General features: G+C 46.9%; 1 protein-coding gene across 1 annotated transcript; it reads right to left on the minus strand.

The window, feature by feature from the left end:
* Nucleotides 1–3,185: 3,185 nt before the first annotated feature.
* Med17 (mediator complex subunit 17) lies at nucleotides 3,186–21,057 on the minus strand. The gene is made up of 12 exons (XM_051155929.1): nucleotides 20,672–21,057; nucleotides 20,031–20,197; nucleotides 17,385–17,604; nucleotides 15,896–16,032; nucleotides 15,733–15,817; nucleotides 13,399–13,551; nucleotides 12,569–12,699; nucleotides 11,389–11,573; nucleotides 8,509–8,646; nucleotides 6,523–6,640; nucleotides 4,797–4,956; nucleotides 3,186–3,716 (listed from the first exon to the last, which is right to left on the minus strand). Exons 1-12 carry the CDS (start codon nucleotides 20,913–20,915, stop codon nucleotides 3,505–3,507), a joined length of 1,950 nt encoding a protein of 649 aa, XP_051011886.1. The 5' UTR covers nucleotides 20,916–21,057; the 3' UTR covers nucleotides 3,186–3,504.
* Between the last annotated feature and the right edge of the window lie 3,494 nt (nucleotides 21,058–24,551).

The raw sequence follows: 24,551 nt of genomic DNA on the forward strand, positions 1-24,551 counted from the left end.
GGTTTTTCGAGACAGGGTTTCTCTGTGTAGCCTTGGCCATCCTGGACTCACTTTGTAGACCAGGCTGGCCTCGAACTCACAGCGATCCGTCTGCCTCTGCCTCCTGAGTGCTGGGATTAAAGGCGTGCACCACCACGCCCGGCTTTTATTAGGTTTCTTACAGAGCACTGGGTGCAGGGATTTGGCGATGATGGTTTCCTAATGGCTGCTTTGATGGAGCACCCTTTCTTCCCCCACCTATGTGCTCTAGCCTCTCCCTGAGACCACATGCAATAGTGCAGAGCTGCATCGTCTGGCTGGGAGGGGTGGTTGGATACTCAGGGGAAATGTTCAGGATCCTCCCGTTTCCCCCCCTCAAGGAGGGAGAGTAGGCAGTCAACAGGCCCAGAACTGAAGCTGGACAGTAGACCCATGTGCAACAGCGTTATCTGAATGAGTCACTTGGAAGCCATTCCTTAAAGACCAAGACAAGAGCTTGCAGCAGGCTAGAGGGGGTTCAGATGGCACCTCAACACTTTCTGTATACAGGTACAGACACCCACCCCTGTGCCCCCTGATCTAGTAGCAGTCTGAGGATGCAGGCCCTGGGCCAGGTCAGTTTCCACCCATGTCAGGAAGAAGCAGGGTGAGGGCTGCTGGGAACAGGAAGCAAGGATACAAGCCTCTCAGAGGCCCTCAGTGGTGTGGGAGCCTGGGCCGCACTACCCTCAACACACCCCCCATGCCCATGCTGGGAGTCAGGGACTTGAATAGAGAGAAATGGAAGTGGACCCCAAGAGGATTCCACGGGCAAATCCGTCTGCAAACCACATTGTCCTGGGCCAGTCTCATTCTCTTTGCTGCTCTGTTTGGAAAGGGGCTTTCCCCTGCTCTAAAGCTGCTGTTTTAAACTCCAGAGTCTAAAGATTCGTCTGTTTGGTTTTTTTTTTAAGACAATATTAAATTATAGAGAATTACCAGTGTAGTGTTAAATAAGTTGTTTCAGAGACTAAAAAAAAATGTTTAAATAGTTCTGAAAATAAGGTCCACTCCCACCAAGAAGATAAATGCTGGGCCTGAGTGGTTAAGAGCACTGGCCGTTCTTCCTGAAGACCTAGGTTCTATTCCAGCTCACAGCTGTCTGTAACTCTAGTTCCAGGGGATTGGATGCTTTGTTTGGCCTCCTTGTGCACCAGGCATGCATGCAGTACAGCCAACACACTTTAAAAAAAAAAAAAAAAAAAAAAAAAAAAAAAAAAGGCAAAGGATGTGGGTGAAGTTTCTACTTGGTATGGAACAAAACTGTCAAATAGAGTGGAGGGTCAGATACATGTTGTAAGTGCCAACAGAGCTTACCACATTGGAACTATCAAAATAGTTTTATAACCTTAGAAAAACAAAACCTGTTGTGCTGTAGCCAGAAGACTGTTTTTGAAAGGTGTGCTTCCAGAATTTTAACTAGTTCTAGAGACCAGGAGACTGCCATGCCACATACTTCAGTGGTGTGTACCTTGCCCTGTAGAACACACTGGTGTCAGCTGTATTTTCTCAGAGTGTGAACAGAGACCACCTCAGGCTTAAATGGAGCAATACCACAGTAAGGAAGAGATAGGGAGGTTGCCAGATGTCTTGGCCAGGACAAGGCCTGTGGAGGATGTCATTCAGAGGGCTGGAGAAAGGTAAGCATGGGCAGAGAAGATGGCCTGCAAATATTTCCTTCAGCAATCTCATATTTTTCCTGCTCTAGGGCCTTTTTTCCTGGCTAGACAAAGTAGACTTATTAAGTAATTCAGTTTCCTCATTTTATTCTTCAACAATAGTTTTGATACCAATTAGAATGTCACAGGGGACAAATTCCCAAGGGACTCACAGAGGGCTCTCCCGCAAGGTAGGGAGAAGAGGCTGTGAGCAGACTGGACTATGCTCTGCGTCTCCTTGGCATACTCACTTCATTTAGTTACTACCAGGTTTCTCAGTTTATATGTCACTTTCCCCCCTGAAACAAGGATTCATGCAGAGCAGGCTGACCTTGAACTCTTGATCTTCCTGTCTTCAGCTCCCTAGTCCTGGGCATGTGCCATCACACTTGCATGTCTCCTTTGTATCTCAAACTTAACTTGACAAATTTCAAGTGTAGTGCAATTATCTTTATGGAGGTACCTTTACAGCCAAAAAGACTTAAGTCACCACTAACAGGGAAAACAGAGACTGCATTGTGGTAGGTTTCTTATTTTCTGGACAAAGGGAGGCAAGATACTGGAGTTCAAACACCTTAAAGATGAAGAACATCCAAACTTGGCATGTCTAGAATGATGCCACTTCAGAGGCTAAGGCAGAATTGTCACAAGTTCAAGGTCAACCTTTGCTACAAAGTAAGATCATGTCTCAAAACACAAAGCAAGCTGGGCGCAGTGATGCAGGCCTTTAATCCCAGCACTTGGGAGGTGGAAGCAGGTGGATCGCTGTGAGTTCAAGGCCAGCCTGGTCTACAAAGTGAGTCTAGGACAGCCAAGGCTACACAGAGAAACCCTGTCTCAAAGAACCAAAACCAAACCAAACCAAAACCAAAAAACCACAAAGCAAAAACCCAAACAGCAGGATCTGATAACCTTTCTTCCAAGGGAGTCAAAGACTAATGAGAAACAAGAATCCAGAGCAGGGGGTGTGTCTTGGGGAGGGTGAGGCCTCTAGGGGGATAGGGGGAACAGCCAGCAAGGGGGCATGAATGGGGGGGGGGAGTGAGGACTCTAAAGAAGGGGGGGGGAAACAGCCAGTGGGAGGGCATGTCTTAGGGGAGGAGCAGCCAGCAGGGGGTGTGTCCTGGGGGGAAGTGAGGCCTCTTAGGGGAGTGGAGCAGCCAGCAGGGGCGTGTCTAAGGGGCCTCTAAGGGGGAAAAGAGCCTAATGAGCTGCAAGCCCTAGACTCCACCTGCCCAGCTCTGCTCATGATGACACAGGTAAGAAGATGCTAAAATGGCACTTTCCATCCCAAACACCCCCACTGCACCCCAGAGCCTGGGTGCTGGGGAAGCCTGCTCCTGTGGGCGGGTGGTCTTGGAGGTCTTCAGAGAAAGTGCTCGGTGTGCTCAGCAGCTCTGCATTGTACAATGTTCTTAGATGACTGTAAATAGCAGGAGTGGCTCGTACGGGTTACAAGAAATTCACAGAATGCTTGGAGATTTTTAAACACAAAGTTTATGTTACCATCAAAGATGGATTTTTATTTATTTTAAAAAAGTCAAGCCCTTAAGTTAGTAATGTTTTCATGTTAGCTGTATAAAAAATGTACTATTTTACATCTCATACTGCATACTACAACTGTACATAATTTTTTCATTCCAAAGCTCTTGTCACTTATAAAGTGAGAGAATTCGAGCTGCTAGGCGAACACTTAACTGTAAGCAGGGCTCCTGTGAAGGGGCAGAGCAGCAGTGCACATGAGCCGGCACTCAGGACTTATATGGAAGGAATCTCTCCCATGCTTGTGACTCATCTGCAAAAATGCAAGTCAATGTTCTGGATAAAATCACAGCAGACAAGGGCTCAGGGCAGACATAAGCAGCTCCATTTTGTAAACAAAGTTACGGCCCTCCATCTTGTTCCACTGAACCTCCTTGAATGGTCCTCGGAGATGACTCCACTTGCTGTCTTGTAAAACATCACTTTTCGGAAGGTCTTTGCACTGGTTACGGGGAAACTGAACCATAACCTTGCTGCCACTCTCAGGTCCATTACGAACTATTGAGGAAAACAAACATCAGTACAGTCACTTTGCAACTTAGAAGGTGATGGAAAACCCTGCCCAATAGCTGAGACAATCTCGTGAACAAGTGTTTCCAGAGCAGCTCCTGGGAGGCACACCTCTAACCCCAGCTCCTGGGAGGCTCACCTCTAACCCCAGCTCCTGGGAGGCTCACCTCTAACCCCAGCTCCTGGGAGGCTCACCTCTAACCCCAGCGCCTGGGAGGTGCAGTCTTTAGCACCAGGAGCTCAAGGCCAGTTCTGGCTACAGAGTAAGTTCAAGGGCAGTGTTTTAGTTCCAAAACACTATTTATTAATTTATGCACATAAGTGTGTATGTGTGAATGCATGGGTGTATGCACATGTGAAAGTCAGAAGACAACTTCCAATTGTTCTATCTGACCACCATGTAGGGCTTGGAGTCAAACGGGTCATTGGGCTGCTGGCAAGGGCCTTTTCCTGCTAAAACATTTTGTCAGACCTCCAAATGCTAAAGTTTTGTACACACTGACACTCTAAGATGATCTAAATATTTCTAAATTATTATTTGTCTTATAAAAATTATGCAAGATGTGGCAGGTGTGGTGACCTATGCCTGCAAGCCAAACCCTCAGCAGGTGACCCAGGTGCACTGAGGTTGCTCTGGTCACAAAGAAGTTCAACACCAGCCTCAGCTACAGAGTTTGAAGCCAGCCTAAACCGCACACAAGACCTGGTCTCCCCCCAAAATAAAATAAAATAAATAAATGGAAGAAGTCTTGGTTTTAATGAAGTTTTAACTGACATAGGTAAGATGTAAAACTGGCTTTTTGAACTTAATATTCATAGTTGCAAGATCAGAATGCTTACTTAGTAAGTTCTCACATGCACTCTTCCCTCCTCTCTCTCTCCCTCTCTCTCTCTCTCTCTCACACACACACACACACACACACACACACACGAATACTATCCTGTCTTGAATGACAAATAACATCATATAACAGCAGTGTAAACATGTTAACTCATCATAGACAACACACGTTTAGTTATTAAAGCAGAATTATAAGAATAACCTCCCATTGGAGCAGTGGAAATTACCTGAAATAGCATAGTCACCACTTGGGGAGGCCACTGTGATGGCGGAGGCATTGCCAATGCTCTCTATGGGCCCGAGTCCCACGTGATTACTGAAGCTGAGGACCTGCCAGCCCATAACCTTGGCAAGCTGCTGAACTGCGTGCACCTGGTGCTGCGACATCTGTGAATGAGAGGATGCGACTGAATGACAGGCACGCTCTGGTGACCTGACGTACTCAAGTTTGTTGAGGAACTCTGTGACACGACTACTAGCAAGGAGGGTGGGTCCCCACTTTCCACTGCAGACTCAGGCCTGGGCTGCCCCGTGGAGTTTGCTCTCTGGATCAATGAATGTGGAGCAGCATCAGAAGATGTAGTGCTACAAGCGTCTTTCGTTTGCCCTTCAAACACAGTCAGTCTCACCCTACCCTGTGCTGGGGAGGCTTCACGTCAGCTTACCACGTTCTCTGGCTTTAGGTAATGACAGCCATCTAAGCTGGCAGCCACCCATGCAGCCAGCAGAATGGTAAGGAACAGAGTGGCTCAGCTCTTGTCCTCCTGGTACTTGTTCCTGTGTGGATGGCTGCGTCAGCTGGATCTCATGAGAAAAAGCTGCTCATCTGGTCATGTGGCATCACAGCCTCAAGGCCAAAAGGCTCCTGGTCTCAGGCTGTCCCTCAATGACTGCTGGGTCTCCCACACCCACATGGTCAGCTGACTCTCAGGAAACAGCACCCACTCTTCTTCGTTCTCTCACTGGTGGAATACACTCTGCCACCAGCAGGACCAGGGCAGCAGTACTACCACTCCCTGCCTTGTCTGGCCCGGTCCATGTGCAGACCTTGGTCACTAGACATGCCATTCTCTCTGCGACACTCGAACACATCTCTGTGCACACGTCAGCTAACCAAACCCACTTAGGCTGTAACTGGCAGCGGCTAAGTTAGCCGCGCCCCTCACAGATGCACCTGATTACCTGGCATCAAAGAGGCAAATCCTCTATGAGAGTACTGCACCTGGAGGAAAGTATTAGCATATTTTTTCTTAATTTGTGTGATAATCATTATTTTACATTAGCATTAAAAACCCCTCCCTTCTCTGCCACAATTCATCTCTTTATTAGACAATCCTAACTCTAAGGTGACAAACCACTTCTCTTCTTGCACTGCAGTGTCACAAAGAAGTCTGAGGAACAGGGGCTAGAACGCAGTGTTTTCCATCGTATCCTTTCATATGAGCAATGCTCTCCAGGGCCAAGGACTAAATAAAGCACTGCATCTGTTACTATGGATAATGGCTGCTGTGTGCTGCATCTAACTTTCCCTCTCTGGTTTCCTTGGGCTAATACTGCCCCAATCCTGGACGGGGTCTGCATCTGACAATTGTGACAAACAGAAGCCCTGTTGGCTTCAGAACTGATCTTCACTTCAATAAAGCGAGTGCCAATAAAACCAGACTGTGAGCCAAAAGCGTGTACTGGAAATAAGTGATGGAGAAAAATGGTTTCCTCTTCTGTAAGCACTGCTGCTACCGACTGCGCAGCTTGTTCCTTAAGCAATTAGCCAAACTAGGGACCTCAGGCTTGAGGTGTGGCCAGGCATGTGCTGCACATCTGCGATGCCAGCAACCAGAGGGCAGAAGCAGGAGGACCACTGGGCTGCACAGCTCATTCCAGGCTGAAGTACAGTGAGACCTATCTCAAAGAGATAAAACAAAACTCCAGCTAAAAGCACAATGAGCAACACACCTGGGACAGAAGGAAATCCTGCAGCTCCTGCTCCTGATGAGACAGCGTGATCACCCGCCCATCTCTGTGTACAACACGCACCTGCTCAACACCAATGTTCAACTGCAGCTGGATGGACCTGCAGACACACGCAACTGTACATCATGTCAACAGCACGGACAAAACGCAACAGGTCTGACAACCTAAACCAACTGTTAGGTTACAGGGAGGAGGGTGCTCGCTTAGCATCCACCGAATAAGATCCAAGGCAGACTTCCCCAGACTGCACAGGGCACCTACTCCACAGCAGGCTAGTCAGATGACTGTCTTCTCTTGGAGTTGTCACAGCAGGACACCCACACAGCAGCACCTCCCAATTCCCAAGTGGAAAGATAATGGCCACTTAAAGGTAGGTAAGTGCTCTTAAAGAGGTAGGTAAGGGCTCTTACATCCAAGCCTGAGGACCTGAGTTCAATCCCAGGTACCCACATGTGGAAAGCGAGAAGCAACGTCTACAGATTGCCCTCTATAGCTCTCTACACATGTGCCATAGTGCAGCAACCCCAAAATAAGAAGCTAAATGTAAAGCACACCCCCCCTCAGGTCCTTCACATCATATACTTTTACTTTCTGTCTTTGATCTTATGCTTATTGTTAGTCATTATGACCGGGAGCTGGATCTCTGAGTTTGAGGCCAGTCTGGTCTACAGAGGGAGTTCCAGGGCAGCCAAGGCCACACAGAAAAACCTTGTCTCAAAAACAAAAACAAAACAAAAAGATAGTGCATGCAGATCTTCCATTCATCCTTCACAAGGCAAGGACTTTGCACATCACAGGGCTTTGCTCACGGTGGCCAGTGTGCTCTGTCTTAAATAACGAAGCTAAGCACTTGCAGAGCCTGGAGAGGCAGGGCTGGAGCTCTCAGACCACGGCTAGAAGGACTCAACTGCTCAGACCAACAGAGTACTGTGGCTGTACTGTTTTTTTTTGGTTTTTTGTTTTCCGAGAGAGAGTCTGTGCAGCCTTGGCTGTCCTGGACTCGCTTTGTAGACCAGGCTGGCCTCGAACTCACAGCAACCCACCTGCCTCTGCCTCTGCTTCCCGAGTGCTGGGATTAAAGGTGTGCGCCACCACGCCTGGCTTGTACCTTTCTTTACTGAAGTTTTAAGAGACAGGTTCTTGTCTTGTAAAACCCAGTCTAGCCTTGTCCTCGGTACAAGCTTCCTGCCTCTGCCTCCCAAGCTCTGGGATTACAGGTGTGACTACCACACCCACTTTTATCGTAGGCTGCTGGAGATCATACCCAGAGCACAGCTCTTCTTGTTGCAACATGGGAACGGAACTCAAGAGCTCTGCATGCAAGGGCCTTGCCAAGCAAGCTTTCTGAGCCATACGCCTTGCCCAAGCATCTGCCTAAGAATGCTGGGACAAGGATGCTGCTGCTGTTTCACAGACATACAATGGTCAACCTGGTTCAGAGGCACAAGCATCAACTAATGAATCAGAACCAAGGACAACATGAAGTCACGGGAGACTATAAAGTCACACTGCCCTGGGCAGAGCAGAATAAGGGCAGGCTTGGATGGCCATCTCACTCCTGACACAATAGACTAGCACAGCTTCTAAGCAAGAGCCGAGGCAGGCTTGGTGAGCATCTTAGCAAGTGAGGTAAACATGAGATTTCCTGTGGTGTTTAGATGTGTGGGTGCCATATACGAGCAGGTGCTCTTGGAAGTCAGAAGAGAGTCGAAGATTCCCTATAGCCACCTGATGTAGGTGCTCGGAATGGTCCTCTGCGACACTTTAAACTACTTGGCCATCTTTCCAGTCCCAAATCACTTGTTTTTGCAAACACTTTACAGGTGACTCTATGACCTGTAAAGGTGTCGTTACAGGAACTCCATGGCATCCTAGTGAACAAAAAGCCTGAGGCTTTATAAAGTCCCTTGGAAATGGATACAAGCAACACTAAGCACACTGTCTCTGAGACTTACTGGTAACACTTACTTGCATATTTGTTCATAACCTTGAGATGTGATTAAAACTTTTACACTAGACTCATAAACATCGCTGATGTTTGACCAGTGGGCCTGGATCTGGGGGTCTTCAATGCGACTCGCCAAGCTATCAATGGTTGCAGCAGTTCTTTAAAAGAAAAATTAAAACATTAAAAATTATCATATAAGCTGAGCCTAGCCCTGTAATCGCAGTACTCAGGGAAGCAGAGGCAGGAGGATCTCTGTGAGTTCAAGGCCAGCCTGGTTTAGAAAGTGAGTCCAGGATAGCCAAGGCTACACAGAAACCTTGTCTCCAAGAACCAAAAAACTGAAAACAAACAAAAAACCCCCAACAACATATAAAATGAAAGGATTTAAATTATGCATCAATTTTACAAAAAATGTCTAATGTTGCCTCCTTTTTGATCATATCACTACTGGAAAGGTGAAGGTTCTAGAGGTGAGTTGGTTCTGGGAGCCCTTGCATACCCACTGGTGTGCTGGTCTAAGCTTTGCAGCACAACGCACGCACGCACGCACGCACGCACGCACACACCCCTGTCATTATCTTGACAGCTGGCTCCCTTATAACTGCATTCATCTTGTCCTGCTCATGAAAGCTTACAGCCACAGGTAAGACTAGGTAGTAAGCTTTCTGACGTGTACCATTCCCAGCTGTTAGTGTCTGATCTTTGGTAACAAATGACAGGGCACACCCAGACCTGTTATTGTAAGGGATTAAAATCATAATTAAGGCACATTAGAACCTTGAGCACAATCCAAACTTCACCAATTGAGAAAATCAGCAACACCGACATCTAAAACTGTGCCGTGGTCAAGAACTTTGTCATCTCTTCTCCCTAACACGCCTGTGTCCTTGGTGGGCATTAGCTTTGTTTTTTTAATTGGGTTGATTTATTTAGTTAGTTTTTATTTTGTTTTGAAACAGTCTATCCCTCTGCAGTCCCAGCTTGCTCTACACAGCAAGTTCCATGAGAACCAGGGCTACACAGAATGAACCTGTTTCAGGGGAAAAAAAAAAGATTCGCTGACACATTGACAGGTGTAAAACTTCACCAGCCCATTAGTGACCCCCAGGTATGGCAGTGTATACACACAGTGTGCTCCTCACTACACATTTTGCACACGAGTCCATTATTTCTATGAACGGGTATGGGGGCAGGGGATACATTTTAAAGCTTTTCTATTTCTGAGATACACTTACTGTTTAAGATCACTAATGGTTTTTTTTTTTGTTGTTTTGTTTTTTCAAAACAGGGCTTCTCTGTATAAACTGGCTGACCTTGAACTAACCGCAATCTGCCTGCCTCTGCCTCCCAGAGTGCAGGTAGCAATGGTTCTAAAGATACTTCTTTCTGTGTCACATATTTCTAAGACTATTTAACTTTATGGTCTATTTAAGACTGACAGTACACTCACATGAACAGCGTTCAGCACTGAAGTCACCAAAGGAAAGCAGTACGCCACTGACACAATAATTAAGTGTTTCCACGATACTTCTGCGTGAGTTACTTAATTTATCTCAAGACTAGGCTCTTATAGATACTCACAGTGAAGCAAGAAAAACTAGAGGCCACAGGTACCAAGGGACTTGCAAGTGAGTATGCCAAAACTTAAAGCCATCTCTCAGCCTGATGCCCCCCTTCACAGCACTCTAAAACATCTTCCTAACTTCATTTCCTAAAAGCTGAAGGATCCAAGTTCCTAGGCCTGCTGGGACCATAAGCAAGTGTTCTAATAAGCCATTGTAAAGAATGGAATCTGCTTCTAGGAGGAGACAGGCCCTTGTCTTTTCCCTGGAGGGTTCATCTAGTGGGGCAGGGCAGGGACTGGCTAGTCCATCACCCCTGAGAAGCCAGGTTTACCCTAAGACAGAATTTCTTCGCCCTGGTACAGTCCCCAGGAGCCACTACAAAATCTGAGCTAGGCCTACCCATCTTTTCCCAGGCCTGACTCAGTAAGATGTAACTATTTCTTTTTCTTCTGTCTCTCTTTCATAGGTGCTAGTAAGAGATCCCTAACAACCACCCTGGGCTTCCTTGCTCGTTTGCTAAAGCTCTGGCCTCTCGCTGCCTCAACTCAAGCTGCACAGCTTTGTTCCTCCTTCTCCCCTCTCCTTACATCTTCCAGGCAGCTGGGAGACTTACAGCTTGCCTGCCCTAAGGTTTCCCTTTTAAACTCTAACAAATCGTCTGTTTTAATCTTAAGAGGAGACTCCAATTTTCAGGTACAACTAGATGGCTCTACTGGGCCCCCTCTAGATTTCTGGTAACACTACTCTTCAAACACTGTACATGAAAATGGACAATGAGCTGGGCGGGGCGGCACATAATTTTAATATCAAAGGCAGCCAGAGGCATGTGCATCTTCAGTTCAAGGCCAGGGCTACAAATAACCTTTCTCAAAACAAAAATGACAGGCACTTGTGGGCTAACACAGTCTTGGCCTGAAGCCTTAGCTGTTACCTTTAGCTGTGTATTCTTGAGCAAACTGACTAAATTGTCTAAGGCTCAACCAGCTTATCAGTAAAAAATGGCTGTAATGCTATTTGCCCCAAGTAAAAAGTCAGTATCTGGGAATAAGGGCCTCAAAAACGGGTTACCAAATAAAACACAAAGTCAGGAGAAAAGTTGTTTTGGCTATCAACCAAAGGTCTGTACTGGTTCAAGGGATTGCTACAAACAGAGCAATCAGCTAAACAACAGGATTGTACCACCTCCCCCTCCAGTTCCCCCTGCTACAGGAGAGGACCCGGTTTGTTACCATCCTCTTGCTCTCAGCCACCTTCTGCTTACATGTTCCCAAAACACAAAGAGGGCAGGAAAAGGCCTCAATTTCACAGAAAAACAGTAGCTTCCTTCATGCTTACCTGCTCCGTAGAAAAATATGCTTTGCTTGTTTAATTATTTTTTCTAGGAGTCCTTCTGTTGACTGTATTGAATTAATTTCATTTTTATCAAAAGCTTGAGGACCTGAAAGTCTCATTCTCTTGTGGCCAAAGGGAGCACTCGCCGGGTGAGGCATCACAATGGAACTCAAGGTCTGCTTATGAAACTGACAAAATACAAAGCCACTTTTAATAACCAACACTTATGTAATATACACAACAAAAAATGTTCTATCAAAGCTTGGCTCACATTTTTGAAAATAATCAAAGTATTAAATAAAAATACTCTTGCCAGATGCAGCAGCAATGCTTTTACTTTCAGCACTCAGGAGGCAGACAGCAGCCTGGTCTGCATAGTTGTTCAAGGGCAGCCAGGGCTACACAGTGAGATTCTGTCCCCAAACAATCACCATCAGCAGCACTCAGTCGATACAGAGGGAAATGTACCGAGTGGTCACAGGCATTAGTCAAGCCTGTAAAGAGCAGGGCTCTCTTGAACTGTAATTTTTATTTTCAAAGTTTTAAATTACAAAGCATTCTGCATTTAGTCTCACCTCATGATCAGTTAATCAACTGCCCGAGACTGTCTGGCAGAACCCCAAGAAACATGTAAAATACTATGATTGACCTGAGAGCCTCACCCATGCTAAACAAGTATTCAGCCCTAAGAGAAGTCCTCAGTCTGAAGATCCTTTAAAAAACACTGGCTTTCATACCATTACAATCAACTGAACTTCATCTTGGGAGCTGGGGTGATGGGAAGCTGGAATATTACTTCTGTGAAGTCTCAAAACAGGACAGGCCTCGCAGCCAGAGCCACCCTTCTCTGTACAGTGGCATGTGCTTCCCATCGTAACTCCAGAACCTGCTGAACATCCCTAGCGCTACAAGACACCCTGGGAGCAAGGATCGTGTGCTGACTATCTCTGAATCCCTGGCACTCAGCAGGCTCTCTCATAGCATGCAGGGAACACCACTGCTACAAGTTACTGAAACTCACAGAGGGGGTTTGTGCATGCTCAGCTGTGCTCACACTGCAGAGTCTCAGTATAGCTGTGACCTCTCATCTGCAGCAGTGCTCCCACTGCAGAGCCTCACTGCAGTTGTCACCTCTCTCGGCAGCAGCAGTGCTCCCACTGCAGAGCCTCACTGCAGTTGTTACCTCTCTGATCAGCAGGTGCAAGTTGTGTTCCAGGACATATAGGTGATCCTCTGGACCCGGCTTCTCTGTGGCACATTTCTGGGACTTCTTATCATCTGAGGAGTGGCAGAGGGAAATGGACAACTGCAAGCCTGTATACAGAGAGGCAGGACAGATGCAGATAAGCTAAGAACTGGACACGGAGATGATCTTCACATGGCACAATCAGAGTACTCTCGAGACCCTGAGCTGGAGCTTCAGGCCTCATGAGAGCTCCTCTGCTACAATGACCTCCCTTACTTACCGTGCTAAATTCTCATAGGCTTAGGCAAATGGCAATATTCTAAAACTATAATGTGGTGCTGATCCTGAGCTGCCACTGAAAAAGACTGGGAAAAACTCCCAATTCTTGTTTTTATAAACACAGACTCTTAAAAACAAGCTTTTCTAGTTAAAACACAACACGAAGTTAGCGCCTGGTTTTCCCAGGCTTTCTCTTCCCTGCTCCCAAAAGTATAGGGAGGAGCTGTTCATATCCAACCCTACGCCAACAAGTGGACAGCTAATGATAACTGATTTCTGGGCTAAGCCTGACTGTTCGTAAACAAAAATTTCGTTTCTACAAATTAGGAATACTCTATTTTTTTTTTTTTTTGTGTGTGTCTGAAGCCACAGCACCATTCATTGTTAACATATACCATGAAAGCCACCCTCAGGACACAGAGCAGGCAGCCCCCCTGGCTTCATTGGCTGCCATGAGGCGCAGCACAACCTCTTCCTGAGGGAACTCTACCAGCACACCCCACCCATGAAGTTCTGCTTGCAGGTCTCAGCAGCTTGGCTGTGCTTACTTGGAAAGGGCTGAGAGATGATCTGGTTTTTCACCACAATGTGAGGGATCTGAGACTTAATCTGAACGGCTTCCCGAGAAAGCTGTGCAAAAATTTCTTTACAGAGAAGAACATTTTGTGCTGCTTCTAATTTTGTCTGCCAGTGTGGGGAACCTGAAAGACAGAGGCATGTGTATAAACTCATGTCCAGCCAGATTATGTACACAGCTGCACAAACAATGACCTCGCTTAATAATCAAAGGTTCAGAGAATACTAGTACAATCTCTTCTCAAACATAAAATCGCACTTAAAAATTTCTTCAAGAGGGCTGGAGAGATGGCTCAGAGGTTAAGAGCACCGGATGCTCTTCCAAAGGTGCTGAGTTCAATTCCCAGGAACAACGTGGCAGCAGACAACCATCTGTAATGAAATTTGGTGCCCTCTACAGGCGTGCAGGTGTACAGGCAGGCAAAACACTATACATAATAAATCTTACAGGAAAAAAAACTTCAACAGTTTCACAGACACAAACAAACTTTTGGTCATTTTGGTCTCTTTTCCCTTCCCTTTCCTACTAATATTCTTTCTCCAAAGCCTCCTTCGTGTGTGTGTGTGTGTGTGTGTGTGTGTGTGTGTGTGTGTGTGTGTGTGTGTGGATTGTGGCTGCTCACATGAGCATGAGGTTATTTATAGGAAGACAGGCAACTCATCAGTGTCTAACTGTAGAGGCAAGAGGTCCTTGTGCACACAGATCAGTATTGGAAAAATCCAGGAAAAGTTAAACATGCATGCTTATCTCTTCAAAGGAAGATGTTTACCGGTCTTCCTCCTGAAGGCTGGGAAAGGCTGTCGTTTACAACCTGGTGATCCTGTGCTACCTGGAGAGCCAGGCTTCACCCCTGTGCTCCACAATATTGTGTGTTGTTTATCCCAAACCCTTTTCCTCTAAATCTTGAGCACTGCTTTTAAGTCCATTAAACCCATCCTTATAAGCGATGTCACCTGTACTTTACAACAGCCTAAGTGACTTCTATGGTCTCTCAGGGCCAGACTAATCCTGACACCCACAAGCATGTGCGTGCCTCAGTCATTCTCCCCAGGCCCTAAGTCTTGAGCACTGTTTCTGAGTCAAGAGAAGCCATCTTTATAGAAGATGCTAGATGTGCTTTGTAAACAGCTTCAGGGAAGCCAGGTGTGGTGGCACACGCCTTTAATCCTACCACCCAGGGAGGCAGAGGCAGGCTGACTGCTGTGAGTTCAAGGCCAGCCTGGTCTACAAAGGGAGTCCAGGACAGCCAAGGCTACACAGAGAAACCCTGTCTCGGGGTTGGGGTGTATGTGGCAGGGTGGAAAGAAGAGCTTCAGGGATTGAATTAATTGTCATTAGGAACCTTTTCTCCAAAATTGTGCTTAAATATGGCTAAAATAAATGGCCTGGTGTCAGTGATAGCCAACTAAGTCCACTTAAACCAAGTTTTAGTTTGATCTCATTTGGATAATTTCACTGCTGGCTGTAATGCCTGCAGGGACCCACCCCCACTGAGGAAAATGAAATACCTTGCCTAGAAACCATTAATAACCCATAGTTGCTCAGGAAGGGGTAAGGTCTCACGTGGCCCTCGACCATCCATAATGGAATGGTGGGGCCCAGTCTTGTTCAGGCCTGCAGCAGGTAACCACAGGCACAGAGTGCAGGGTATAATGGCTGTGTCCTGCCCGGAAGACACTGCTTCACAGAACTCCTCCCCAATCCCAGGCTCTGAGATTCTTTCTGTCTCCACTTTCCATGATATTCCCCGAGCCTTGGAGGAGCTTAAAAATCTTACTTCTTTTACAGTGCTGTTAGATCCACCAAAAAAAAAATACAGCTCCTCACTAGTTTTATTTGTAATAAGTACAAGCCAGGCGGTGGTGGCACATGCCTATAATCCCAGTACTTGGGAGGCAGAGGCAAATGGATAGCTTTGAGTTCAAGGCCAGCCTGATCTACAAAGCAAGTCCAGGACAGCCAAGGCTACACAGAGAAACCTGTGTTGAAAAAAAATAATTTAAAAAAAAAAAGCAGCACACTTCCAGAAGCAAGCATGGTGCTTCATGCCTGCAACTCCAGCATGCAGGAGGCTGAGGCAGAACCATGAATGTAAAGTCAAAGATTGTATCAAAAAGCCAAAAGCAGACGGCAGGTCTTTGAGACACCCACAGCCATGGTTCTGGGATGGCTGTCTGAGCACCCCTTCTCTTAACCCTCAATGCTCATAACATTGACAACTCTTGCTTTTAAACGATGCACTGCCTATTGTTTTCACACCATAGGTTTCTTAAGTACAGAATGAAGGTTAGACTCCATGACATACCTGGCTTGGATTTGGGCAAAGGTCTCTTAAAAAGGTTAACTGTGCCAAGATCACCAATGTCTGGAGCCTGTTTCTGAATAGAAACCTAGACAACATGAAAAATGTTAGCAAAACAGCTTCTGGGTGACTGCAAGAAATGGCTTGAAAAGACTCTACCCAGTACCTTGATGTATGCAGACCCCTCTAAGTCACTAGGAATCTGGACATCCAGGGGGCAGTAATCTTCTGGTATCTTTTTATCCAAGTCAATGTCTGTATTCTTTATCACTTCAAAGGTGCCATGATGGGGAAAGAGAGAGCCTAATTGGGTATTAAAGATTACAATAATTAACACAGCACATTAATTTAACACAAATTATCAAGTATAACATTTTACACCCACATCACTAAAACATGAATCCTTTTTACTGGAAATGTGCATGTTGAGAGGGAGGCACTGGTAAGCCAAACCAAAAAAAGGAAGTCAAAGAGAGGTGGAGACAGGTGAACCTACAGCTGTACGCCAGCCTGGTCTATCCAGTGAACTCCAGGTCAACAAAAGCTATACAATGAGATCTTGTCTCAAAATAAAACCAGTCAACAATCACAACATAACACTACATGAGCTGTACCTGGCTTAAAGGCATTACAATAACCTGACCCCACTGGCCACACACTGCATTCTCATGGAGTTTTGATAAAATGAACATGCCTCTGAGTTCATTCCTTAGATCGGAATTCAGTATCAGACAGACAAGGCAATAGTGCCCACAGCACTATTTGTATCCAGTTCCTCTACTTTTATGTGAAGCATCTCTGCGCAGCTCACAAGTCTAAGTAGCTGTTACACTAATAAGTGGATGGTTAAGTGCAGGGCCTGTCTGCCAAGGGAAGTCACTCAGGACCTTCTTGAAACTAAAGAATGCACCTAACTCGTCCATAACCTCAAGGGACCACCCCAAAGAGAAATTAAAATGAACTATTTGCCCATAATCATTTTGGGGAAAGAATTTACAATGTCTAAAACCAGAAAGCACCAACCCACCTTGAGTGGGAGTCACATCAGTGATGGGGCACTGACAGTGTTTTTGAGCAGCCTGACTTTGGTACAAGGTGTCCTGTACATCTCTTACTGTTCTCAACCATCCCAGCAGGACTGCTTGGCATCTCCCACTGGTCTCCAAACCTTAAACATCCCATATCTTTAAACCTTTCTTTCTTTCATGTTTTTGTTTTTGTTTTTTTGTTTGTTTGTTTTTCAAAACAGGGTTTCTCTTATAGTCCTGGCTGGTCTGGATTCGCTTTGTAGACCTGGCTGGCCTCGACCTCACAGACATATGCCTGCCTCTGCCTCCCAAGTGCTGGGATTAAAGGCGTGTACCACCACCACCACCACCCAGCTGAAGTTTTTCTTAAATTTACCTACTATGATAAGACTGATCTGGTTTCGGAGTTTTAGGATAGGGTCTTATGCAGGCAAGGTTCGTCTTGAACTCTTGACCCTCTCGTTTCAGCATGTTAGGACTCAAGGTGTGTGACACGTGGCTCTGTCAAGAACGGTTTGGCTTATGGGTAAAGAAATTAAATATCACTGTGCTATAGGGAGCTGAGAACTGATGGTAGTGTACCCCGTCTGCTCACACAAAGCAGCCTCTATGGTGAGATAACTGCACCTGCGCTTCTGTAGCTCAGGTCACCCAGGATCTTATCGCCAACCTTCCTCAGTTTCCAGTGCTGCCGCAGCCTCAGGAGCTCAGAGTTGAAGTCTCGCTGGAGCTTGTTTTCCTGGTTCTCCGTCACTGACTTGGTCAGTCTCTCTGCTCCCTTCAGGAGGATTTGAGCTGCTCCAGCAAGGGACTTCTTCTTAGAGATCAGCTGCAGTGTCTGAGGACTCTGCCAAAAACAAGCTAGCATGTTTCTATCAAAAATTTGAGTTCTAAGTTATTGTAGATAACTTTAAAACTACATTATTTTCTCAAGCAGGAAATATTTTACTTGGAAGAAAAGTCATGATTAAAAAACAAAAACCAAAAACAAAAACCAATAACAAAAAACCGGGAAAGCACGGGGCCTGCTGAGTTCCATTCCCAGCACCCACATAAAAAAAAAAACCCAGTGCAGCCACATGCACCTGAAATTCTAGTCCCAGGGAGGAAGGACAATTCTAGAGGCTTGCTGGCCAGTCAATCTAGCCAACTAGTGAATTTTACCTTCAGAAAGAGAACCGGACTCAAAAATAGAACAATTCAGAGAATAACTGAGGGCGACGCCTACAGTAACCTCTGTCCTCCTTATACGCACACGCGGCTCCACAGACAAAAACAAAATGAGTAAATGTACAAGAAAAATGGGTGTGTGTGGAACTAACTGTAGCAGCATGGTCTGATACCTTGTACTTGATAGCTAATTACTTTCTATCTCCACCCCTCCCCCAGGGCTGCTGCTCCCTGTCTTTAACGTGCAGACACTCACAAAGCCCAAAATGATGTTTGTAGCCTTGCCTCCAAGTTATCCCTGATTGGCTGAACGAATGCCCACACACCTGGGCAGGGCAGGGTGAGAAGGAGAGAGGAATCCTGCACGAGTGGGAGAAGGAAGGTCTCAGTGGGCTAGCGTGGAGAGAAGAACGTGGTGGGATCGGCATGGATGGCTGGAAGCAGCCCAGATGGAGAACGTCAGCAAGCCACGGGGGCTTGTGGCTGGGAAGGAGCCCAGACAGGAATGCCTAGAGCAGATGGCCTGGGATGGGCGCTGGGAAGCCATCAAGGAGAGCTTAAAGGGTTACTATCTGCCCAGTGCCAGATAAAATGAGGCTTATTCTAAAATACAACAGGTGCCTGTGTCTTTTATTGATTTCGATAGTGGGCTGGATAATCCCGCCATATTATAAGTATAGGCTAATTTTATGATAAACACCAGATATTTTTGTATTTACTACAACAAGTCACATATACCAAGACTTTGAAAAAAATTTTTTTTAAACAATCATAACCTGTTACTTGACCAACTTACAAAAAGACCTTAAGCCAAAACCATCATAGTGGCCCAGAAGCCAGAACTCAGCAATGTAGTAGCCGGGGCAAACCTAGGCCTGGTGCTTGCCCTTATTCACCAGCCCCTCTTCCTCAGTGCGTCTCCTGTGGCACCAACACTTCATATTAAACTCCAAATCCCTGCTTGGATGGCACACGTCAGCCCCCAGCTTGCCACAATTGACATGTGGCCAAGTAGGTACCTCCAGTGGCCACACTTTAAACTTATCACAACCTACTGACATACTTTATTTTTTTGGGAGGGAAGGGGTAGGCGGGTTAAGACAGGGTTTTTCTGTAGCCCTGAGTGTCCTGGAACTCACTTTGTAGGCCAGGCTGGCCTTGAACTCACAGAGATCCGCTTGCCTCCGCCTCCCAAGTGCAGGAATTAAAGGTGTGTGCCACCACCGCTGCCAGCTAACTGATGAGCTTTTGACATCAAGGCTGGTGTCAATAGGCAGCTAACCCTAACCCTAACCCTAACACTGCATTAACTACTCTCACTGAAGTTACTGTTGACTCAAAACGCTGACAAGTGACCGCAGACTGTGTATACCACAACCACCAATTTTGTGTTTTATTGACTTAGCTATACTTCCGAATGACAAGTCTAATAAAGTCCAAGTTTTCTGACTGTACGAACATGTACAAAAACAAAGCAAAAGGTTTTGCATGTGTAAGTTTCACAAGAAGGCTGGAGTCTTCTACAACCGTATTACTCTGAATGTCTCAACTCACCTGACCACAGGCTAGCTAAGCTGAGTCAGGCCTGGTTAGCACTCGGCTGGGAGCAAGGCCACAATCACCTCTTCCTGCATAAGAAGCCTGAATCAAAGATGCTCCTCATCTGTGAAGCGCCCAGGCCTGACATCTTTGCCTGAACTTGATTTTTCTTTTTTGTAATAATAATGATGATGATGATAATGCTGCTGCTGCTATTTTATTAAGTGTGTTTGTGTGTGTGTGTGTGTGTGTGTGTGTGTGTGTGTGTGTGTGTGTGAGAGAGAGAGAGAGAGAGAGAGAGAGAGAGAGAGAGAGAGAGCATTTGAAGAGGCCAGAGGGGTGTTAGGTCTCCTGGACTGGAGCTGCAGGCAGTTGTGAGCTGCCTGACCTGGGTGCTAAGAATTGAACTCGGGTCCTCTGCAACAATATGTGTTCTCAATCACGGAGTCATTGCTCTAGCTCCTGGCTTTAAGTTTTCAAGAAAGTAAAAGGGAGCAAAATGCACACGACTGAACACTGATCCTGGGACTTAAAGAAAGCTGTTTGGTTAAAAGCCACATGTACCTGTTTGGGAGGAAGCGCATCCTGAGAGACTGGGTCCAGGGTCATGAACTTCTTGTCCCTGACAATACTGAGGACGTCATAGAGAACACACATCTCTGTGAGGGCACTTCGCAAGTTGTTCCTCACTGAGTCCCAAGGCCACAGAGAAGGTTGGAATTTTACTAACCCTGAAAAAAAGAGGAAAGGAAAACCAGAAACATGTGTGTACTGTTTACACGGAATAGAAGACATTAGAAAGCCCATTTAGAGGTTTAAAAGTATGAAAAAGAGAAATGAGTTTTCTTCCAAACCGCCCCCTCTTTCTGCCTCCTCCTCCTCCTTCTTCAAGACAGGGTTTCTCTGTGTAGCCTTGGTTGTCCTGGACTCACTTTGTAGACTAGGCTGGCTTCCTATTCACGGAGTTCCTTCCTGAGTGCTGGGATTACAAGCGTGGGCCACCGCGCCTGGCTTCACCATCTTATCTTCAACTGTTGCCATTTAATATAGTACTCCTTCTATGGCAAAACAAGTATCAGTCTAATTTCTACAGGCCAAATCTGTCCCTACTCCTTAGGCGGGCGCTCAAATCTCTTTCTGAACTTCTTCACCACCAAACGCACTTTAACCCTAGGGGCAGGGAACAGCAATGAGGGAAGCCTTACCTTCTTCGTCGTCCTGCTCGGCCCCGGTGCCCGGCCAGTCCTGCGCGTCGCCGTCGGGCCCCGCCGCTTCTTCTTCCTCGGAGCCCGAGCCCTGGCTGAAGTCGATGCGCTGCGCCAGGCGCGCCAGGTTCTGCGACATAGACAGCGGCTGCAGGTACGTCTCGGTGCCATCAAGGCCCACCTCCTGCACCTGCTTTTCGCAGGCTGACTCGATGCTGATGCGCACGGCTCGTACGCCCGACATGCTGGCGGCGGCCTGCGGGCGACACGACGGAGGCGCAGGAAAGAGCACGGACGCGGACGGCAGGCCACCAAGTTCCCCCCAAAGCCAGTCGCTGCCGCCCGGACGGAAGCCTACGGCGCAACGCCACCCCACAATGCAACGCGCCGCGTCTCGCGGAACACTGTGAGCAGGCGCGGCGGTCCTGCTGCCCGGACAGTTCCGATGTGCGGCACACCAGAGCCCGGAAGCTTCCGGCTGACACAGGCGCTGCTGCAGAGACGGTGGGAATGGGCTGGTCATAGGTTGTTATGCTGCGCACTGGAAGTTTTTTGGTTTGTTTCTTAGTTTTTGAGATAGTTTATTTCGTTGTTGGTTTGTTGGCTTTCGAAACAGGGTTCCTCCATGTAGCCTTGGCTGTCGAGGACTCGCTATGGAGACCAAGCTAGGCTTGAACTCACACGATCCGCCTGTCTCTGCCTCCCTCAATGCTGGAGTTAAAGGCGTGTAAGCCACCACTGCCGGCTCATAGTTTCTTTCGTCCGTCCGTCTTTCTTTTCTTTCTTTATTTTTTCAAGACAGGTTTTCTCTGTGTAGCCTTGGCTGACCTGGACTCGCTTTGTAGACAAGGCTGGCCTCGAGCTCACAACGATCCATCGGTCTCTGCCTCCCGAGTGCCACCACCGCCTGGCGTGATAGTTTCTTTCTTGTTGACTTGATGGATTAGTTATTGAGACATAGAGCTTCCTTGTTAAGTTGGCTAGGTTTTTGATTTTGAGACACGCAGTTTACCAGACCATGGGATGCTTCCACTCACTTCCTGGGTGGTTTTCACTTTCCTATTAAACCTCTCTGGGAACAACCTCAGGTTCAGTGAAGTTAACCATGAAGGTACTATTACGAAGTGCTTTACATTTATGTTAGGACCCTGTAGATGTCGGTTGAACTGTAATTAGAAGCTGTTGGAGTCTCTCTTGGTGATGGAGCTGCCTCCAGCAAACAGCAGCACTACCCTTCAGACTGCACCAGCTGTCTGAAACACTCCAAGGACACTTGGCTATGCAAAAGATTGCAACTTATTGTCCTGATCCAGTAGGCGCAGCTCCGTCTAGGGCTTTGTGCAGTCACAAAACTGGATTAATCATTTTCACCTTGGCTAGAGAGGATGCACTTGCCCTGGTGGAGGGACCACTGTGACTGGTGGCTTGTGACAAAGTAGAGGCCTATGCTGTCTGTCCAGCCCTGCAGCCACCCTCACACATGTGGCATACACTCATACAGATACAGACATGTACACATACAGACTAAAAACACCTGTCGCTAACCAAACAGATGGCCATGATTGGCCCCAGTGCCCCATTTTGGCTACTACTCATGTCGTCTGCCAAGAGGCACTCTGCTGTACTGCTTCTCCTGAAGTTAAGACCTCAGATCCAGCAATGCCTTTTCCTCCTGTCAGTATTCAGGCTGCACTGAAAAAAAGCAAGGAGCATCAGCAGATTGCCAGCTGTGGCTCACAGCCTGGCAGGCACAACTCGCGCCCCGCACCCGCTACTCTGTCCAGTGTTTTTGTTTTGTTGGTTGGTTGGTATTTTTTTCTTCCGAGATAGAGTTTCTCTATGTAGCCCTGGCTGTCATGGAACTCACTCTGTAGACCAGACTGGCCTTTGATGCCACTTTGAGTCTGATCTTGGGATCCTTAACAAACTTGTCTTATCTAGTAAGCATTGTTGAGGAGTCCTTGGGCCCTTGCTTCCCAAAACAAAAGTGTAGATGGAAGCTCAGCACTGTTGACTGACAGAAAGAAGCTGTAGAGCGCAGAAGCCTCTGACTTACTATTGGCAATGTCCCCAGGCCTGAATGCCCCTGGGGGTGCTGGTGCGCCCGTAAAGTCTTGGTGATTCCATCTGCTGAGTGATCCTAGCTGGGTCCAGTAGCCAGAGTCTGAACAGCCCTCCATATGCCCTGGCTCTCAAACACTGTTTTAGCAGAGACAGGCCCCCAAGTAGCTGTGACCATGGCACTGACAGCTGAAAAGTCCCTAGAGTGGTCAGGGCACAAAGAAAATGGACCGTGGAAGCATTAGAGTTCCATTTACAATGTCATATCCCTGTTGTCACCCCTTCCCCAACCACCACCACTCACTATTGTCAGACACCGAGGCAAACAAAATCTACTGAAGACCAACATTTAACAAGCTTGCCTACCCAGGATTTCCATCCAGGTAGAGCAGAGAGCACTGACTTTCTTGAACTTTGTGGCAGTCCGATCTCAACAGGTAGGGTGTGTGTATGTGTGTCCCTGAGTGTACATATAGGTACCGTGGAGGTCAGAGGGCCCTGGAGCCCCTGGAGCTGGAGTTACAGCCAGGTAGGGGCTGCCTCATAACAGTGGTAGGGAGTGAACTCTGAGCCTCTGGCAGAGCAGCAAGCACAAACACTGCTCAGCTATCTTTCCAGCTCCGGACTCTACTTTTGATGTGAGACTGCTGGCAACCTTTAAACCTACATTTTTGACTTTGGAGGCAAAGGCAGGTGGATTGCTATGAGTTCGAGGCCAGCCTGGTCTACAAAGGGAATCTAGGACAGCCAGGGCTACAGAGAGAAACCTTGTCTCGAAAAACCAAAAACAACAACAAAAACCCTACATTTTGACAAGAGCACCCACATGCTCCTGTGATATGTTAGACATTCAAAAATCATGCAGAAACCATTAAAGCCAGGCTTTCCCTATTCTGTCAGGCTTTTTTTTTTTCCTTCAGACAGGTCTAGTGTTGTCCTGATCTCTCTAGAAACCTTTACATCAGGATTAATACCTCGTTGGTGTGGATTTCATTAGTCTTGATATTTGAGCCAAATTAGGGAAGTCCATCCCCAGCATGGAGCCCCAGGAGGAAACAGAATTCCTTCTATGTCCCCAGCTGCTATGTTTCTCTTCACACAGTAATATACACATCACATAACATTTGTTTAGTTTCTCCAACAAAACATATTTCAGAATCTACTGCGCTGTCATCATCATCTACCCACCCAACAAACCTTTACTGTATGCTTCCCTTGGCACTGTGCTACAATGGTGAATTAACACCGCACTCACCTCCAGAGGACAGGGTGAGTGAAATAAAAGAATCCTGCCACTGGGCTGGGATGATAATGTGGATCAAGCCCTTATTGCACAAGTGTGAAGACTGGAGCTTGGATCCCCGTAACACACACAAAAAGTCAGGTGGGCGTGGCACCTCCTATGTAATTCCAGTGCCCAAGGAAGTAAAGACAGACTTGCTCAGACCAGTTAGCTTAGTTGAGGCAACAAGCCTCAGTATTTAAGGGAGAGAGAAAGCAAAGATACTGTGCATATCCTCTGGTCTCCATATGCACATTTACTCATGTGAACCCACACACAAGGGCATGTGTGCGTACACACACACACACACACACACACACACACACACACACACACATTTAAAAAAGAATAGTAATGTTGTTTTTGTTGAGGTAAGATACTGAAAAGAAAATAGCAGCTGATCAGCTGGGCAGTGGTGGCACACACCTTTATTCCTGGGACCTGGGAGGCAGAGGCAGGCAGATCTCTTGAATTCAAGGCTAGGCTGGTTCTACAGAGTGAGTTCTAGGACAGCCAGGGCTACACAGAGAAACTCTG

The sequence above is a fragment of the Acomys russatus genome, chromosome 14 (assembly GCF_903995435.1).
Source record: "Acomys russatus chromosome 14, mAcoRus1.1, whole genome shotgun sequence".
Lineage (NCBI taxonomy): Eukaryota > Metazoa > Chordata > Mammalia > Rodentia > Muridae > Acomys > Acomys russatus.

Coding starts and splice junctions, on each gene's coding strand:
- Med17 (XM_051155929.1), bottom strand. CDS start 20,915: ATGTCGGGCGTACGAGCCGTGCGCATCAGCATCGAGTCAGCCTGCGAA. Junction 11,574..12,568: donor TGCACCTGCTGATCAGAGAG/GTAACAACTGCA, acceptor GTATTTTGTCAG/TTTCATAAGCAGACCTTGAG. Junction 4,957..6,522: donor AGGATTTCCTTCTGTCCCAG/GTGTGTTGCTCA, acceptor TCTCATTCACAG/ATGTCGCAGCACCAGGTGCA.